The sequence below is a fragment of the Vespula pensylvanica genome, chromosome 17 (assembly GCF_014466175.1).
Source record: "Vespula pensylvanica isolate Volc-1 chromosome 17, ASM1446617v1, whole genome shotgun sequence".
NCBI lineage: Eukaryota > Metazoa > Arthropoda > Insecta > Hymenoptera > Vespidae > Vespula > Vespula pensylvanica.
This window is the reverse complement of record NC_057701.1, coordinates 351,234-368,054: the sequence shown is the minus strand read 5'-3', so window position 1 is coordinate 368,054 and position 16,821 is coordinate 351,234. Positions and strand designations below refer to the sequence as shown.

The 16,821-nt window shown below is 46.2% G+C and overlaps 1 protein-coding gene across 2 annotated transcripts in view; it reads left to right on the top strand.

Annotated features, from left to right (window-relative positions):
* Window positions 1-16,821, top strand: part of LOC122635255 (probable nuclear hormone receptor HR3) — a 55,955-nt gene that overhangs the window by 6,035 nt on the left and 33,099 nt on the right. Inside the window, exon 1 of one of the 2 annotated variants that reach the window (XM_043825247.1) lies at window positions 15,577-15,912. The exons of the other annotated variant lie outside the window; for it this stretch is intronic. Within the exon in view, the coding sequence (XP_043681182.1) occupies window positions 15,789-15,912 (124 nt within the window). The 5' untranslated portion in view covers window positions 15,577-15,788. Of the gene's footprint in view, window positions 1-15,576; window positions 15,913-16,821 lie in introns of those variants that run through there. 2 annotated transcript variants of the gene reach the window in all.

The following is a 16,821-nucleotide window of genomic DNA, read 5'->3' as shown; positions in this document are numbered from 1 at the left end:
CTCCAGCACCAAGATCGAAGGCCTCCTCCTTGTCGGTCGGCACGACGATCGTTTAAGGACTTTGTTCGATGTCGTATTGCCAATTGAAATACTTGTCTCTGAAAAAGAAATGTTTAAAAACGTTACTTTTAATATTACATCGAAGCTAAATTATGATCGATCTTCTAACAAGAAGTTAATATCGTCATTTATTTTGATTTCAGGTAAGCCAATCAGTGTCATCCACGTTACCGCGTTAACGATTAACCAGAGAGAGAGAGAGAGAGCGAGAGAGAGAGAGAGAGAGAGAGAGAGAGAGAGAGAGAGAGAGCGAGAGAGAGAGAGAGAGAGATAGAAATAGAGAGAGAGATAGATAGAAATTCGGTGAGTAACGTCAAATGGAAAATTACATTAGAACGATGAAATGAAGGTATATACATATGTAGGAGCTCTTTAGTCGGAGCGAGAGAAACGATCTCGAGAGCGATCGATCAAGCTGGCACGGTCTTCTAGGCGTATTCATCGTCTCGTTTCGAAATCTCGACAAACTCGGCCTGCCGCGGCCGTCCGTAATCCGTTCTACGTAAGGTACGCGCATGTATTCCGTGTATCGTGCTCTCGCTGTCCTCGAGGGACGTTGTTCGAGGACGAGGATACGTTTTCCTTTTTACTCGCTTCTTAACGCCTCTCTGTATTCTCCCTCTCCGATCGACATGGACTTTTATCCATAGAAAGATAAAGAGGCTTTTTTGTGTTTCAAAAAGATATTAAAATGGAATCGTACGAGTCGAGGGGGATAATATTCTTTTCTTGCGTTTCTTTCTACATTTCTTTTTTTCTTTTTCCATTTTACGAAGAACACAGTTCGGTCTATGTAACAAAATAACGTAGGAATGTTCGGCGAACGTACATAGATCGTACATTGATCGTACATACGTATGTACCTACGTGTTACGAAAAGGACTTTGCCGAGGCTGACCAGTAGAACGTGTAAACGCGTGGTACGTGCCTATGGATAAGCGGCGTATTTTCAATGAATGCAGCGGTGGCGGACGCGAGTCGGAGCGCGCACCTTGCATAGCCATTACGTCGGCGACGCGATCCTGCGGCAAAGCCCGAGGCTATCAAGGCAGTGCTCGAGAGTAGGTCGGAGAACGCGAATCTATAATATCTATCGCTATTTTGGATTAATGCTCGAGAGAATTTGTCTTTTTTCTTTTTTTTCTTCTCTCTTTTCCTTTTTTTTTTTTTTTTCATCATTTTCCTTTTACAAGGAGAGAGGCCACGACGTATCATTCGATTCCGAGATCCTCGAGACTAAAACTTGAATGAATCCAATGATTACGAGAATGTTTTGACCTATAAAATCGAGAGGGGAAAAAGGGAGATGAATATTTTTCGAACGAGTTCTCGAAGAGAAAGCGCGTTTCCAATGCGTCGGAACGATTATATCGAAACCATTATACGCATATATCGTAAGCTCCACGGTACCATCATAATCCAGCGCTAAAGTGCTACCATATCACAGGGTTCAATGCGATCGCATTGTAAACGGATCCGATAGAATGATATTCGCGCGAATAGCTGCGAAGCGAGTCGGAGCCCATTGGAAAAGAGCGTTCTCGATATCTCCTACGTAATCGTCGTACGTATATGTACATATGTACGTACGAGGCCAAAGCTATAGAAAAACAAAACATGAATGAAACGATATAATATGATGGAGATAAAAATCGAATCTCGTTGAAATTATTATGTACCTAGACATTGGAAAATTTCAACCGGTATCAGCGAGCAATTAATATCGGACGAGTAATTAACTCGAAACAGGAGATTCGACCTAATATCCACGTTATTATCCGAGAACGTAGCGTACGAGCGAGTAGTTACATGGTCATCGGCGCGTCGTTTAAATTGGACAACGCGAGTGCGTCGACTGATAAATTAAACCGGCCAACGAGCATCGACTTATTAACGTCCGATCCGTATCGGGCGATGATTAGAATCACGGCTGAGAGCGTTCTGGGCTATAAGGATATATATATATACACACACACATACACATACACACGTGTAACGTACAATATAAATGCAGGTCGAAAAGAGAGAGAGAGAGAGAGAGAGAGAGAGAGAGAGAGAGAGAGAGAGAGAGAGAACGAAGAGTCGCGTCGAAAGAGGAGATAGAAGGAGAAAGATAAATCGGCAGAGAGAAAGCGAACTATCGATTTTATCGAGAGTCATATATCGTTGCGGAATTATCCCGAGTTCTCTTCGAGCGAAGGATAAAAGTTGTCTGCAAGCAAGCGTGCACTCGCGCGTTCGCTCGTGCGGCCATTAACACCATACAAGAAGGTGCGATCCTGCGGCGTAGCCCTTGGCGATCCGAGCGAGTTCGAAGAGGAGCGTATATGAGAGTGGAATGAGAGAGAACCATCTGTCAAGAGCTCCGGTCCTTGTCGTCTTAGTAATAGTAGTAGTAGTAGTAGTAGTAGTAGTAGTAATAGTAGTAGTAGTAGTAGTAGTAGTCGTCGTCGTCGTCGACGTCGTCGTCGTCGTCGTCGTCATCGCCGTCACCGTCGCCGTCGTCGTCGTCGTCGTCACTTTCCCCGCCTGCGGCGTCAAAAACGTTTCCGGACCTCGACCTAACTGGAAGGGAGTAGGAGGGACGTAAGGGAGGGTCTCGCTCAGCTTTTTGCAGGCCGGGCTTCCCATACTCTCTTGCGGGACACCGTATCGTCTTACGTAACATTCGCGAAAAGCAATGCCCCCAGTAATTTTACTTTCGTTGCAATCCTTTTTATCTAATCTAATTATTGTTTCACGTATGAAATAACGATCGAGAGAAAAACAAGGAGCTGTAGCATCTCGAAGAAGGAAAGTACGTATACGAGTTGTTTCGTGTGTAATTCGAGAAAGCAGTTTCGTCGAATATCCTGGGATCAGTTAGATCGTGAGATTATCGAGGCGAGTCGAGACGAAAATTGTGCCTGCTGTACGATCTCTCTCGATCTCTCCCTCTGCCTCTCATCGTTGGTCTCTCGTTAGACGTAGGGCCGAGTTTTCGACGCGTCGCACAGGTCATGGACGTATATCGAGAGGTCGTCGGCGACGTTTTAGAAGCGGGCAGCGCGGAGAGACCCAGATTTCATTTTCGTTGATGAGCTTGGCATCGGTCCAGCTCGACTAAATATATACTCCCTTTCTCTCTTTCTCTCTTTCGCCATCTCTCTTACCCTCTTTCTTTCTCGAGATCGTTCCTTCCACATCACGATTTTCGTGCGGACCGAGAGAACCAGGATCGAGACGATCGAGATCTATCGCGATCAAGACTTGCCCAACTTCGAACTTGGAACAATGGATGTACGTAACGAGGAAGGAGGATATCGTTAGAAACGTTACGCAGTTCCCTGCTACCGCCACGAATAATATCGTCGAAAAAGGTTTGCTCGAAATGAGAATCCCCGAGCAATCCCCGAGCAGTCGTCGCCGACGGCGTAACACCTTCGTACCCGTGAGTCGTGCCAAAAAAGTTCTACCGCGGCCGAGGGAACGCGATATATTTGACTTAACCGCTCGTTACTGGAACATCTAGCGAAGTAAATCGAGCGAAGGCGTTATCTCGCTTCGTTTATTTCGATATACCCATCTCGCGAAGCCGAACCTTTCTTTCCACCTACGATGAGATAGATATCTAATAATCCTATAAGAATCCGTCTATCGTAAACTCTCGAAAGAGGGAGCAGGTGTGTTTCAGCTGGAAAATCACGTTTCCTCGACCGTAAGTTTCGCCACAAAATTTATGAGACTTCGTGGTAATAGGTAGGACGTGTAAAGTCAATGACAAAGAGAGAGAGAGAGAGAGAGAGAGAGAGAGAGAGAGACGAGAGGCTGAGAATGAAAAAAAATTGTGGTAGCTTTTCCGAAAAGAAAGTCGACAATCCTTTTCCTCTCTTGCGGTTGGTCCAGGTTTTCCTTCGTTCTTCGTTTCGGGACAACGGTTCGTCGAACGCGTACGGTTGTCGCAACTTAATTTACGGCAGAGGACCGGCTGGAAATTTCACTTTGCTTCGCGCTACCTCATAATACCGCGGGCCGTGCCAAAAGAGCTCGTTGAACTCGGTTATCGACGAGAAAGTTACCTACGACAATGGTCAACGTCGATTCATTCCTCTTGCCCAGGTACTACCGGCCTTCTCGTAAACATTTCTCAAACGAAAAACGTTTCGAGCAACGTGCCTTCTTCGCTCGTAGAATACGTAAGACGTTTCTCGAAAAAAATCTCTCTCCGAAAAAAACAAATCGTACAACGTCCGTGATCGACACTGTGTGCCCTTTATACGTAATCTTCGATAGTCAAAGCGTTTTATTGCGCTGAACAAATTTTTATATCTATCTTTAAAACTCCGAGCGCGTTGAATGGTAGTCCTTTCCACTTCTCATTTTAATCCTTTCACCAATTTCGTTCCGGCACGTTCGAGACCGAAAGAGAGAGAGAGAGAGAGAGAGAGAGAGAATTTTTGAAATATCACTAGCTCTCCTGGGGGGCCTTCACCCTGAAATGCCAAGCAGCCATAATTTTTACAACTCCGAGGTACTTCTATTGTTGCGGACGACGTGAAACCAAACGGTCCGTGCAACCGATACTTCTCTTCCCCAACGTATTTTCTCTCTTTTCTCTCAAATAGTTTTCATTTTTTTCGATATTACTTATTTAGCTCCTTTAAGCATCTCGAAACGTTTCATCCGACGTGTAACCATTTAACCTTCTATCGCCTTATTATCTTATTTGCGTAACTACAACCGATAAACGACGCGAAACCTATTGCTTTCACGCGACTTTACAAAAAGACGGAACAGAAAAACATCGTTCTCTCTTTCTCTCCCGTAATTACCAACGCTTGTCTACGCTCGTCCGTAAAGACTCGTTTACTTATCGCTAATCGACGTCTCGCGTTTATCCCCCTGACAATCGATAAAAGCACCTCTCTCGATATCGCATTAACATAAAATCTACTCCCGGATCGAATCAATCGAAAGAAAGGAGCGAGAGTATAGTATTTATTATAGACGCATATATATATATACACACAGAGTAGGTTGCATATACCTAAAGAAACTTTTCTACTCCGTAATCCGCTACTCCGTAAGAAAAGTTTATCTCCTGAATTCGTCGGTCCAGTCAGATACAACTCGATCTTCATCGGTATCCTTTCGAGTTTTACACGATGCACGTTGCTTTCTACGTGACGCTGGAAGGATAAAGGAGGGATAAAGGAGGGTGGAGGATTGCGCGATCCTCGACGGCTCGTTTTCGGCGACAGGAATTTCAATGGGTAGGATTGGCGCGCTTGCGAGCGAGTTATAATGCTGACTGTGGAGAGAGAGAGAGAGAGAGAGAGAGAGAGAGAGAGAGAGAGAGAGAGAGAGAGAGAGAGAGAGAGAGAGAGGTGACGTGGTGACGTGGCTAACGGTACATCCCTGCACGCTTTCAATGGTCTACCAACCTACCTACCCACCTACCTACGTATCCGCACCGGTGGCGTTCGCTCTTAAACACGAGCGTCGAGGCCCCCGCATCGATCGCGCCTATATGTATAACGCGCGTATGCCTATCGATCGGCCCGACTCGCCTACAACGCCTCCTCCTTCACCTCCACCACCTTTACCACCACCTCCTTCTCCAACTTCTCGACGTGAAAAGACGAAACGAAAAGAGGCGCCTCTTACGGTTTTTTGCGTCGTTTCGCTCGATCTACACAACACATTCGAGTATTGTATAGAACGACGAGGACGACGACGACGACGACGACGATCAAGTCGCGAAATATCTTTCGCACGTGCTCCTCGAATCAGACACAGCAGGTAGAACGTACGAATTTGGGACTCTCCAAGTCCAACTCGCTGCGGGACACCAATTTGGTAATCCTTAAATGGATTGCCGTCCTTATTTTCAAGAGTTCTCTTTGTATTTTTCATCTTTTCTCTTTTTCTTTTCCTCTTCTTTTTTTTTCTTTTCTTTCCTTTCTTTCCTTTACAGCTACATCGTTACTTAAGATTCTCGTTTCTCGTCTACTGAAATTTCTACCGATATGCAAGCTTTTTCTTTCCCCCGTCACGAAAATAACTCGAGCCAACTCAGACGCGCGTAAGATAGCACGTAATTTTATAATCCGCTTGGATTACTTTTCCATCGCACGTTTTCCTCTTCGATCGGTCGCACCACGAACGAATACTAGTAACGTTCTTTCGTTTGTTCGGGACTACCTTTTCGAAGCGAACCACCACCTATCTCCAACTCTCTTCCGAGCGAGCTTAAGAATGCTAAAACGTTTGCCTCGGTCATTGACTGAGCGTGTGCCTATCGAGGAAATAACTGTAATCCGTTTGTTCATCGCGATGATGACGATGGAATCGGTAAGAGCCGATTCGCCCACCAAAATTTTTCACTTTGGTTAATGTCGTCTTTACGTATCTTATATGTATGCGCGGGTCTTCTTTTATTTCCCTATCGATGCGTTTAGGAATATTAAGTAAATTCGCGCGGCAGGAATCGTGGAAATCGATGTGAAATCTTTTAACTCGATTATCAGACGTTCGACGCGCTCCGATTGGCATGGAAGACGACGCCGTACGGATTGGTTACGAGCTGTTAAGCCTTTGCAATTCCGACCAACTTTCTTGCACCTGATAGATACGTAGACGACGATGATTATACGATTCTTTGCGTATTATCTCTTTCGAAAAAGATTCATTAACGGAAACTAATCCGAACATTGCTCCTTTTGTTATCGTTACTGTTATAGTTTCCTGTTATTCACGGCATCAAGGTCGACTTCCGGAGTACAAATGATCGTACTCTAGCCTTCCTTCCGGTACGATAGAATCGATCGAAAGAAACGGAACTTTTTCGCGGTTATTGAAAATCATCTACCTACCTATCTCTCTCTCTCTCTCTCTCTCTCTCTCTCTCTCTCTCTCTCTCTCTCTCTCTCTCTCTCTCTCTCTTTCTCTCCTTTCTTTATCGGTAATAAAAGAAAAGTTGTTCACCGGTCGAGGGCTGATCGATTCTATCGCATATCTTCCCACGTATACCTGTAAGAAATCCCTCGTCTCGAATAATATGCGAAACGACAATGAGAGGAGGCCTCTCGGTTGAGGGTGGACGACCTAACGGTGCGATATCGAGTGTCGGTGGTGCTCTTGTATCGCGAGATACAGATGTCCTATCCTCCTATTACGTTTTCAATCCCCATCTTGTCTTCTCTTTTCTTCTCTTCTCTTCTCTTCTCTTCGCTCCTCCGCTCTCGAAGCGAAGCAATCCGGTCCAAGAAAATTTTAAACGAAACGTTTCGAGCTTCGTATATATCGACGGTATTACGCGTTCTCTTTCTTTCTCCTCGCAACTCGCTCGAATTCTTCAAAGCAGATCGATAGCGCGACTTCTCTCGACTTTGCGAATCCACGACAGCGTATCTAAATTTATCGTCGCGAATTTATCCTCTACAGTTTCCCTGGTACTTTTCCCCGCTCGACCTTAAATCGTCACGAAAAGATCCTAAGTTAATTTCTATTCTAGATGAACTATTTGTCGGTCGAAATCGTTCTTATTCGCAAATAATTCAACGTCTTTTTGTATCTAAAAAAAAAAAAAGTCATGAAGTTTCCTCTTCTTATATCTTCCTACGTGTAAGAAAATTGACTCCACGTGGGCGATATATATGTACATAGCTACTTATATGAACGATTTTTGAATCGAAAATACGAAAGCCGGTACCCCGTCTTAATTCAGATCGCGAAGCAAGAACAACGGGAGAGAAGGTTCTTTATATTCGAGCCATGCCAAAGGCCCGCGAGATTCCTTGATGAGCCTTAACGGTGATACCTGCTGTGTGTTGTTACGTGTATACTTTCTGGCAAGTATACAACGCCTACGGCCGGCATCTCTGGGCCGATCGATCGCAGGGGGACGATCGATCGTCGTGGCAAGTGCGTGCGCCGCCTTACACCCGTCCTCGTCGTCGTCCTCGTCGTCCTCGTCATCGTCCTCGTCGTCGTCGTCGTCGCCGTCGCCGTCGCCGTCGCCGTCGTCGTCGTCGTCGTCGTCGTCGTCGTCGTCGTCATTGTCGTTTGTAGACGTTACGTTGCGAGAGACCAAAGTAGCCAACAGATCGTTTAAAGACGACGTCGAGATAAGGCTCCTTTGATCTTTTTTTCTTCTCTTTTTTTTTTTTTAAATAACCGCTATCACCGTCGTATAATAAATTTACGCGATTTTCTTCCTTTTCTTCTCTTTTTGATATAACTATATATTTTGTTAGTTAAAGCAACGTAGATCCGACGGCTAGAAGCGAACTAAATCCTATTTGTTCCGTTTGCCTCTCCTTTTATTCCTCCCCACGTGTATACGTACGTAGGGATATGTACGTAACTCGGTCGGAAGCTTTCTTCTTATCCTGACCTTTCTTTCGCATTAAAACTTCCTCGCTCGTTCGTCCTTGTTCCTCCAAAAGACGCCTCGAAAAAGGACGACTCGCGTTCGTGCAAATGCAATATACGAAAGTTTCAAGTCAAACACACGAGAAAGGAACTTTGAGAGAATTAAATAAGACAAAATAGATCGATTCGTCTTCTTTTCACGAATTCTTTTTGTTCTTGAAGGAGAATAATGGACATGTTTAACGCACGTGTTACAATTTTTAAACGAACCCGCCACGTACGCCAGGAACACCTGCTGGAGCTACTCGCTAGAATAGATATCAATGCGGGACGCATAGCAACGAATAGAAACGGGATAACTTACCCCCAATCGGGCTCGTTTAGAGCGGCTTCTTGACTTTTTTCTTTTTTTTAACGGGTCACACCGTGAGGTAAAATAACTCGAAGCGAGTACGAACCGTTTTGTACTCGAGTATCTTCCATACTTATACACCTCGATACTCTTACTCGATAAGATTAAAAATGAAACGAGAGAATCGATTCGTTAATATGGGACAAAACAGCGTAGTCAAATCTATCCTGGGATTCAGATTTCGTCGGATAATTAGTCCGAGAAATGGGAAGAAAGAGAGACGCACTTAGGCAGGATTAAACGCTTGAGCGAGTCGAGTTTACGCCTTCGAAAGATGACTTCCCAACGTTCTTCTCTCTCTCTCACACACAAATACACAATTTTACAAGTCGAAACGACTAAAAGTAACACCTCGTGCGAATGCAAGAGAAGCATCAGCCGGAAGGAAAACAAGCACGACCACTCTAGCACCCTGTCGAAGAGGAAAGGATGTACGTACGCTAGAGAAAGAGAGAGAGAGAGAAAAGAAAAAGAAGAAGGGGTGACCTGCCCCAACGTGATCCTGTTTACAGCAACCCTTCTTCGACGAAACTTTTCTCGAATCTCTCTCGCCACGTTTCCAAGTTATCCGTAAGCTCTCAGCGTTGGCACTTTCTTCTTCTAGCTCTTCATACATACGTACATACATACGTACATACGTATATACACATATTATATATATATATATATATCTTTTCTCTCTCTCTGTCCCTTTCGTTGGCCCCTCCAAGACGACCGGCGTGCCCCACTCCCTCCCATGGAAGCCCTCCGCGCTACTGCGCTCGTGCTTTCCTTCCCTCTCCCACCCTCTCGCGCATAAACCTTCTCACTCTGTCCCTCTCCCTCTCCCCTCTCCCTCTTTTCTCCTATCTATTGCGTTCCTCGCACTCTCTCGCTCCCTCGTTGGTTCGGTACGCTGCGCGCGCTCCCTCCGGCGGAGGCCAGAGGGAGAGAAGCGGAGGGCCGAAGAGCGAGCGAGAGGAAGATAGAGAGAGAGTAAGAGTGCAGAAACGGTGGGGCTGGCTCTGTTCGGTCTTGCGCGGCGCGCACTAGTCAACCCGGAGCCACGGTCGTCGTAGGAACCGTCGTAGGAACCGTCGTAGGAACCGCCGTAGGAACCGCCGTAGGAACCGTCGTTTTCTCGTTTCTCGCGAGGGACACCGTTCGGTGCTCGTTATCATCGTCGTCCTCGTTTCGTTCGTCGTCGGTTCGTTCCGACGTTTCTTAAGAGAAATTTCAAAAGATATCTCGAAAATTGAATTAACAAAAACAACGAGAGAAAGAGTGCGCGAGTGTACGCGTGAACAAATCGAAGACAGAGAGAGAAAGAGAGACTAAATATAGAAAGATTTTTCATTCGTTAAGGGTGCTCTCTTTTTCTCTCTCCCTCTCTCGCATACCGCACGCACACGTAGACGCGCGCGCGGGCGCATAATTTCCGCCGGGAAAAAGTAGTGCGTGCCCGTGCGTGGACCGATGGCAAAACTGCGGGTGGCGATCGTGGCGCGAAGAGTCGCAAAGTTCTCTTCTACGGCGCCGCCTCGTGCTCGAAGAGTCGCGGAAGAGGAGACGGGGTCGTGATTGTCCCCCGCGTGCGTGCTACCAGTCGACGCCCCGATCGAGAACGTCCGAGCCCTCTTTGGCTCTCGGGAGGATCGTCATAGATACATCGGTCTTTTTATCGAAGTGTTGTGCGGTACTCTTAGGAGTATCGACGTTTCTCGGGACTTCCTAGTGACACCTTTATTCCCTCTCTCTGTCTCCGTCTCTTTCTCTTTCTCTCTTGCTCGCTCTCTATCTGTCTATTTCTCTCTCTCTCTCTCTCTCTCTCTCTCTCTCTGTCTCTTTCTCTTTCTCTCTCTCTCTCTCTCTCTCTCTCTCTCTCTCTCTCTCTCATTCTCTCATTCTCTGTCTCTTCGCCTGTCTATTCCCCGACTCTTTTCTCCCTACCCACGTACCTTCCACCCCTACCATCCCCAACCCTCAAGAATCCCTCGCCGACGTCGTCTCGTGCAGTGCGAAGGGAATACGCGAATGGATCGTTTCTCTTGTGCTATTCAGTGAAAGTGAATCAAATGATAATGATAATGATAATCGAAAGTTGTGAAAAAAACGACGAATGAAACGGAGCTGATGATCCAAAGATTCTTCGGGGTTCTTCGTACGATAATATAATAATATTAATAATAATAATAGTAATAATAACAACAGGGTGTGCAACGGCAGTGCATTCGACGAGGAACTTTTATTATTATAACTATTGCTCCTATTACTACTACTACTGCTGCTATAACTACTACTACTACTACTACTACTACTACTACTACTACTACTGTGATATACGTATACACGCTCGAATGAGAAGAGGATCGATCCTCGAAACTCGTCCCGTTTAAATTTCTCTCTCGGTACTTCGTGGTGACTCATTTCGGCGAAAGTAAGACGCGCCGCTCGGAAAGGAGAGTTTCTGGTGTGTTTCTTAAAAAGAAAAAGGAAGAAGGGGGAAAAAAGAAATTAAAGTAGCGCGAATATCGTTCTCTCGATCGCTTTCATCTCTCTTCCGTTGATCCTCTTTGCACAGTTTCGCGTCTGCTTTTGCATCCGACTTTCCCATACGACTCCCTCTCGCCCACTCCATCATTTATACCTCCCGGTTATGGATATTATTAAGTAATACCTAGATCGCGCGCGATCGCGCTCTCTCGATGTGTCGCCGCGTTCTCGGCTTCTGCGTGTGCGCGTGCGCGCCTACTGCACGCAGGCGAATGGGAAAACGCGGGTTCTCATTCCGAGCTTCGCCGATTTATCGAGCCCGCCAAAAATCTCTTTACACGGGACTCGTGCGCTCCTCTTACGTAATCTCTCGTCCTTTTCTCTTCCACGTACGTACATTTACGTAGGTACGAAGGACGAAACTTTTCACGAGTCCTACGTCCTACTAGGGCTCGCGTGCGATTAAAAAAAAAAAAGAAAAAGAAACGAAAAAATTCAGAAAGAAAACGGAACGGTAATAACCAAGAGACGATTAATAGATTCGACGACATGTTCGAAGACGACAAGGATTTGTCGATGACGAACGCGAGGAGATACGGAGGCCCGCGCGCCTCCGCTTTTATCTCTAATCGCGCGTCCTCGCGCGATGCAAGCGGAAATGCCCACGTGCGCGTAGATATATCGAGGAAAGAAAGAAAAGACAGCAGAGTCGGATGAAAATCGATGAAAAGAACGTTTAATTGCGAGCTCGTGAATTTGGTCGTGCGTTGCATTCCATCTTTCTCTCTCTCTCTCTCTCTCTCTCAAATCTTTCGATAAGATAAGCGTATAAATATTTACTAATAGCATTCGTCGAAACGCATTCGTAAACACGTTCGAGATCGCGTTGCTCCATTTGCACCTAATCTAATACTTCGCCGAGAGCAACGACCGTGAACTTTGCAATTACGACTTGCAATCGCCTAAAATCTATTTCTTCGGACGGTCGAATCTCCGATCGATAGGAATCTTACGTATAAGAATTCGTAGCATCGATACGTAGACTTTGTTATAATTTCCGCTTAAACGATCGCTAATTACCATGTTAATCATTGCTCAACTATCTTCTTTTCTCTCTCTCTCTCTCTCTCTCCCTCTCCCTTCCCTCGTTTTTCGGTTTTACGTACGACCTTCCGCAGAAAACGTAGTTGGAATCTTTGGTCTCTAAGGACCGAGTTTTGCTCTTGGAACTCGCCATTCTTAAAGTCGGCGAGCCGGCTTCGCGTAAGTATATACGCGCGGAGACGTAATCGCGCAAAGTTGCGCTCGCGCTCGCACGGCACCGTGTGTATATATACGTGAATTACTTTCGCCCCGGGGGGCATCGCATCTTATTTAGGTCGTGTACACGTAGCCGTACACTTTGGTTCTGGCACGAGCGTGCCGCCGTTATTACGGCATCGTAGTCGTCGTAGTCGTCGTAGTCGTCGTCGTTGTATAGTTCTCAGCTACCATCGAGAGAGAGAGAGAGAGAGAGAGGGGGGGGAGGGAGAAAGGGAGGGAGGAAAGGAGAGAAAGAGTTGCTCGTGCAGGTGATTCCAACCTATACGGACTTGTCCTCGACGAGTCTCGAGTCTTCGATCTCTATGCGGTCGCTCTACATATACCTAATAGTCTTGTTTTGTAATATTGGGCTGATAATTTGCTCGAGCGAGTGAAAACTAAAAACTTTTTATATACAAAAGTTCTTACTTAACTAGTTATCGTCGCTCGTTAATAAGAAATGTTGAAGAAAGGAAGCAAAAAATTTATTTAAGTTTACGATCGTTCGTTGCACCGTACGCGTGATCCTTCTAAATCGTCATCTTCCAATTAATAAATAACTTTGATAATTTTTTCAAATCGCAAACATTTGAGACGCTTATTTCAAAACTTGTCCAAAACGGGATTAATTACAATCGACGATATAAAAGATTAAATGTGCTACGTAATCTTTCGGAAAAGAAGGAGGGTACCGTGTAAGGAAACGAAAAGAAGATCGATCTCTCTATCGGTCTTACCGTGGAACATAAAGTTCTGCTACGATGCGAGAAGAGGAGGAGATCCGATCTCGCGTGCTACGTCACAGACAGTAGAGCAGGTCCGTTGCGTGTACTGTTAGGAAGCAGCTAACCGTTCGTTCGGACGGGTGAAAAGAGCGTGTTGCTCGAGGGAGGAGGGAAGAAGTACTACATAGGTCATAGAATATACGCTTCGTTTATCTGTGTGAGCGTGTTTGCGGGACGCGTGCTGCTGCTGTTGGTCGAGCGAGTAGCGAGAGAGAAGGACGACGGTGGTAGTAGTAGGGTGAACGATAGAGAGCGTGCGACTGAGAGAGCGAGAAAGAGAGAGAGAGAAAGAGAAAGAGAGAGAAAGAAAGAGAGAGAGAGAGAGGAGTAGATCGAGTCAGTGGGCTAGTAGGACCGGCAGAATGTTAGCTCGACTCGGTTCTCCCTCTACGTATATCCGCTGCGTCGTCCCACTCGCGCGCACACGCATACACACACGTACTATACTCGCGAATGCGCCACCGTGAAACGTTCTTTCTTATGGACCTATATATACTACATACGCACGGTCGAAGGGCGACGATATACGTTCTTTCGAGTACTTCAGCAAAGAAGTATACATACCTACTACTCCCGCACGTAGAGAGTTCTAACCAACACTAAGAGATAGCCGTGTATGCACGTAGGTAGGTAGGTAGGTAGGTAGGTAGATAGAGTCGACACACAAACGAGAAGGGTAGTAGGCGTAATGCAGAAGCTCTTACATAGCTATGCGAAGGGGTGTAAGTATAAATATATCTCGCTCTCCCTTCTTTCTCTCTCTCTCTCTCTCTCGTTCACTCTTTCGTGTAACTAAAGAGAAAGAGAGAGAGGAAGAGAGAGGAAGAGGTGTGGAAGTAGATGTGGGTGCATCCCAGGTGAAGGAAGCTCCACGGCGAATCCCACCAGTTCTGGTCTATAAAAGCGAGAAGAAACTATAGAGCGTCATGAAAGCACATGGAGAGTAGGCAGAGTCGGTGAATATGTAGGCAAGGGGGGTGAGTGGGTGCCGTCGGTGGTAAGCAAGGAAGGCAAGGCAGGCAGGCAGGCAGGCTGGTAAGCTCGCTCCGCTGGTGGTCGTTCGTTCGTTCGTTCGTTCGTTCGTTCGCTCGCTCGCTCGCTCGCTCGTTCGCTTCCGAGCTTCGCTCGATAGCAAAGTGCGGTTCCCCTCGACACGAGCTCTTTCGTCGTACTTGCAACGCGGCAGGATTAAAGGGGAACCCTCGAAGCGCTGGAATGCGAACGCCCAAAGAGAACGAGACCTCCTTCCGCGAGAATTCTCTTCTCTTCGTTCTTTACACGCCTTGTTCTTATATATAATCTCTCGGTAAAAACAATAATACGTTGTTTCAAGCTTCTCATCAGTTTTCGCAAGAAAATAATTTTTTGATCCGAAAGATGATTTTCGTTAAATATTAAACCTTCCCTATCGAGGAATCGGGAAATCCCTGTTTGCGTATCGAACGCATTCGTTACGTAATTTCAACGAGAAAGGTGTATCTAGGTAATCTATCTATCTCCGGAGCTGGATATATCTATCTGTAATCTAAATGGAAGAAAAATAGTAGGTCGCGTACGATAATTGGAATGCCACTGCCAAGAGTTGCACATGTTTGTTTCCTTCCCACGATAACAAAAAGTCCATAGAAAATCTCATTCGTTTCGATCGAGAGAACGAACGTATCCGCGCATCGAACACGTTTTAGGTATGGAATCGACGATACTGTTTACAGATCCGACGAGAAAGGGGAGAAAACTAAAAGTATAAGCATGTCGCGTCTTCGAACGAGGATCATGGTTGACGAGTACACTGGATTCGATAATAACTTTACCGTTGCCTCGGGAAGAAGTACGACGAGCCGGTTGGGAGTGATTCGAGTGCGTGGCGATTAGATAGGGCCGTAGTTTTCCCATAGAATCGAAAGAAAGGGAAGAAAAGAAGGAGAAAGGAAAGGAAGGGAAAGAGAAGAAAAGAAAAGGAAGGAAGAAAGGAAGGAAGGAAGGAAGAATCGAGGCGCGGTGTCGTGCTGGATACCGCGCGCCAAAAGCGTCCGAGAGGGTGGAGGAAGCGAAAGAAGAAGTGGAGGTGACGATAGTCGTTGGGAGAAGAGGAGGCGACGGTGGTGGTGGTGGTGGTGGTGGTGGAGGAGGAGGAGGCGGAGGAGGAGGAGGAGGAGGAGGAGGAGGTGGTGGTGGTGGTGGTGGTGGAAGAGAAGGAGAAGAGGAAGACGACGATCGGTGGTGGAAAAGACGTCGGCGTCGAGTGGACGTCGAAGGTTTATCACGGCGGATGTTAGGCCGGGCCGATCAAGGGCACCGACGACGACGGGCGATCGCGCGGTGTGAGAGGAGGAGGAAGTGGAGGAGGAGGAACAGAAGCTGCCAAGGGGAGACGGGAGAGGACCGTCACCACGGCGTTCAACATGTTCGAGATGTGGAGCGCGGTGAGTTCCAAGCTGGAACACTCCGCGACCTCCTCGGGTTCGCCGTTGCCGCTAACGTCGCACGCGCCGCAGACTCCGCATACCTCGTCCGGGAGCATCAAAGGTAAAGAGAATAAAAAAGAGAAAAAAAAAAGAAAGAAAAAAGAGTCAAGTGGATGGAGAACTAAAAACCGTTTACGAATTTACACTTTTTTTACCGAGTTATCACCATTTTTTCTTTCCCTTTTTCTTTTTTCTTTCTTTCTTTTCTTTTTTTTTTATTCTACACGCGAGACACGCGACCTACAATACAATGAGAATATACCTTTCGCGCCACTCTGACTATACGAGTTTCTTTGAGAAGAACGATTACGTGACTCCCGAGTTCCCACGATTGTTCGTCGAACGGCAAAAGATTATGTATGTATGTATGTACGTACGTACGCATGTATCTACTATGTATGTAGGAACGTGCGGTATCGCGTGTGCCGTTCAAATTTTCTTCCACCGAATCACCGTTAGATTGCGTCTAGGAGCGTCGAAACGCGCCAAACTCCAGAGTTCCGTTAGAAAAGTTACTTATGTCTTTTTAGAAAGTCGAGTCCTTACGGATGTCGATCGAAGAAAGAAAATCTTACGCAGGGTGTGCGCTTGCGGTAATAAAAAGTATCGCGCGTTTCGCGAGTTGTCTCGAATACGAATACGAATACGAATACGCGATCGAGACGCGTGGCGCGGAGTAAATTATGCAAAGCGAAAGTACCTACGTAAGAAGTACGAGTTGCGCAAAACGTCGTAAGAAGAATACCGCCGCTAACGTCGGCCTCTCGTAATGTCGCGTCCTGCCTTTGTGAAAATGCGAAAACGAATCTCTCTCTCTCTCTCTCTCTCTCTTTCGAGCAATTCGACGAGTATAAAAGAGAGCTAGATGGTTAAAAGATCGAGTAGACGAGAAGGAGACCCGGCAAATTTATGCCCATCGCGTATTCTCTCGCTTTCTAATTTATTTTTTCTTTCAAACAAAATATATAAG